At 37.4% G+C, this 3,217-nt stretch overlaps 1 protein-coding gene across 1 annotated transcript in view; it reads left to right on the top strand.

Annotated features, from left to right (window-relative positions):
* Positions 1 to 3,217, top strand: part of LOC103807305 (Y+L amino acid transporter 2-like) — a 20,299-nt gene that overhangs the window by 15,502 nt on the left and 1,580 nt on the right. The window contains exons 9-10 of the mRNA XM_009080033.1: positions 803 to 952; positions 3,101 to 3,217. The exon at positions 3,101 to 3,217 is cut by the window's right edge and continues 61 nt beyond it. Coding sequence (XP_009078281.1) covers positions 803 to 952; positions 3,101 to 3,217 — 267 coding nt within the window. The remainder of the gene's footprint in view (positions 1 to 802; positions 953 to 3,100) is intronic.

Here is a 3,217-nt window from a genome sequence, read left to right on the forward strand (position 1 = left end):
ACCAAAAGTTAGAGAATTAGTGCAAATTATTTTAATAAATAACCCATGTATTTGAACGTGTATTTTATTTGGTGTCTGCCATTGCCCTCTGGTACTTATGGTTTATGAATATATTATCATATTGGTCCTGTTTGATATCAAATAATTTACTAAAAATTATAATCTCATTATGAACACTCTTCTCACAGGGATTCTGTTAGCATCAGTAAGATGAGCTGTACTCTCTTAATACACCACCATTCACACTTTTCTCAGTGGAAATTTTTTCTGCTCATCTTTTAAAACAGACATTAAATTCCTGGTGTTTAGGTCTTTCTGTGCAGGCAATACAGCATATCAGCAGGCCACAAAATTTACTCTAACACCTTCAGTGTATGAGTGGACAGTGAGAGCCTCCAACAGTGACACTAAATTAAAGGTTTGCTTCCAAACTGAAGCTAACCAGAACAGCAGAGTAAGCTGCTGCCTACTGAAAGCTTCTTATCAGCCTTCTCCATACCACAGCTGAGTCTGGGGCTTCTCACTTGGCCTTCTTGGGAGAGTTGCCTGCTGATGCTGAAACATTAATTCACAGGCCTGACACCTCTTCAGCCAAATGTGGTTGTCTCACTGGTGTGTTTAAGGAAGAGATACCAGCATGTTTCACACAGCATATTTGCAGATTTCTCAAAGTTTTAGGTGCATCCTTCTTGCAAGTACTTGAACTCATAAGTCTAGGCAAATATGTTGGAAACAGACCAGGTGATAATTTTATTGTCTCTTTATTTTCACATTAAAAAGTCTTTATTTTTATTATCTCTAGGGCTTAATGACTTTGCTTTATCTCCTTGTGGAAGATGTTTTCCTCCTCATTAATTACTACTGCTTCAACTACTGGCTCTTTGTGGGTCTGTCTATTGCAGGACTAATATATTTGAGATATACTCAGCCACACAGACCACGGCCTATTAAAGTAAGTAAGCAAGAGAGGAAGCAAGCCTGAAAAGCCAGCTAATGCATGTGTTTATGTGATATTTAATACCACAACCACAACATTACCAATTATGTTATAGGCTATTTACCAGCCATAAAAAATCTTTTAAAATACAAGATGAAGGAGCAAAACCCACATATGAGTGCATATGTTCTCATACTTTTGACGCGAGGTTGAAATTATATTTACCATTTACCATTTTTTTCTTTCACTCAACCTGATAACTATCTTTATTTCAAAATAAATAAGGAATAAATAAACATCTGGGGTTCTTAGCCCATCCTGGAAGCACAGCAGACCTCAGTAGAGCTAGTGTTGGAGACTCCAGAGAGGTTAACACTGATCAAACTTACATGATTTAACAAATTCAGCAAAACCCCTCCAAAGCCCATAAATGTCCACAATTCTTCTCATGCAGAGGTTCAAAAGCTTAAATAATCAAATATTGATTGTTATTTCCCAATGCATAATGGTCATAGACAGTAAAATGTAAGTTTAATGATTGACTTAGAAGAGCATTTGACTATCAGTTAGGGGAGGATGACTGCCAAAGCACACCTAAAACTTGTTTCTAGTTTGAGTCCAGTGATTGTCCAGGAAACAAGGATGGAAATGCAGAGCTTCCTGCAGGCACACAAAAGCATATGATGGCTCCCATTTCACTGAACTCTGTTGGCTCCATGACCTGCATTTCAGCTCTCCAGTGATGCCATAAAAATTAAGAGAATTACAAATTCTCTTAATTACAGAATTACAAAACACCCAACATAAACATTCTGCCTCATCACTCTCTTCCTAATCTCCTGCACCATTTTTACAAACACATATTTTTTCCATTTAAGTGTAACATCCTGTTTATTAAAAAAAAAAAAAGGTTTAAACAAATGCATAAAATATCCTAAGCATCTACTACTAGAAAGCTTTCCAGTCTTCCGGAGAAGACCAAATTTACCTGAAGTATGTTCACATTTAATTTCCAAAATCTCCCCCAAAATATGTGGAAGATAAGAATTAAGTCTTGTTTATTAGCATTTTTGCTTCTGACCTTACTAAAACAAGGACTTCAGTCAAATTATAGATGATGACTATTTAATTCCTGACAGCATTTGCCAGCTTAGTCAACGCCACAACTCCACATAGACCTTTTCCTTTTCTGAAACATAGCAGTTGGTTTTCATCAACTTACATTTCTGACCTTTATAAGGAAAAAGTATTTATGCCAGTAAACTCTCAGGAGTTTAAGCTGGTATTCAAATGTCAGCTCCTAGACTCTTGAGAAGGTTCACTACTACAGCCAGTGAAAAAAAAAAATTAATGAAAAATAGATTCATAAAGAGGGTATTGCAAGTCATATAAAAACAAAAGATATAATAGGATGCAACTCTTTTAACAATAATAGAATCATAGAATGTTAAGGACTGGAAGGGACCTTAAAGATCTTCTAGTCCCAATCCCCTGCCATTAGCAAGGACACCTCCCACTACACCAGGTTGCTCAAGGCCTCACCCAGCCTGGCTTTGAACACTGCCAAAGTTGGGGCAGCCACAACCTCCCTGGACAACCTGTTCCAGTATCTCATCACCCTCATAGTAAAGAATGTCTTCCTAATATCTAGCCTAAACTTCCCCTCCTTCAGTTTGTACCCATTACTCCTTGTCCTATCACTACAGTTCCCAAAGAAGACTCCCTCTCTGGCTTCCCTGTTAAGTGCCCACACAAATAGTTGTAAATCAGTCCATTAGTTCTATAGCATCAAGCAAAAATCTAGCTGAGTTAGTTTCCAATCAAATTTACACTCTCAAAATTCATAACTGAAGCTAGAGGGAAAATACTGCTCAGAGTACTGCTTTCAAAGGTTGATCTTTTACTAATTGGAAAGGAACTGAGCTTGTGCAGGCCTGAAAACAACAAAACAGTCAGATACTCAGGTGTGTACCAAATAAGAGGCTCTCAGCAGCATACTCAGAAGCCAGCAAATTGTGCTGACTGCAAGCAGTCAAAAGATTCAGTACCTACTTTTATTATTGGCATGTCTAACTTTAATCTGCAAAGCCTGACATTTTTACAATAGAGTATTTATTGCATCTGTTAATAAATGTTGGATTTTTTTTGTTTTTGTCTCAACAGCTTAGCCTCTTCTTTCCTGTAGTATACTGTTTATGTTCCCTTTTCCTGGTCATAGTTCCTCTCTACAGTGACACAATCAATTCCCTTATTGGCATTGGTATTGCCCTCTCAGGCATT

Source organism: Acanthisitta chloris, unplaced genomic scaffold (assembly GCF_000695815.1).
Source record: "Acanthisitta chloris isolate BGI_N310 unplaced genomic scaffold, ASM69581v1 scaffold1908, whole genome shotgun sequence".
NCBI classification, from domain to species: Eukaryota; Metazoa; Chordata; class Aves; order Passeriformes; family Acanthisittidae; genus Acanthisitta; species Acanthisitta chloris.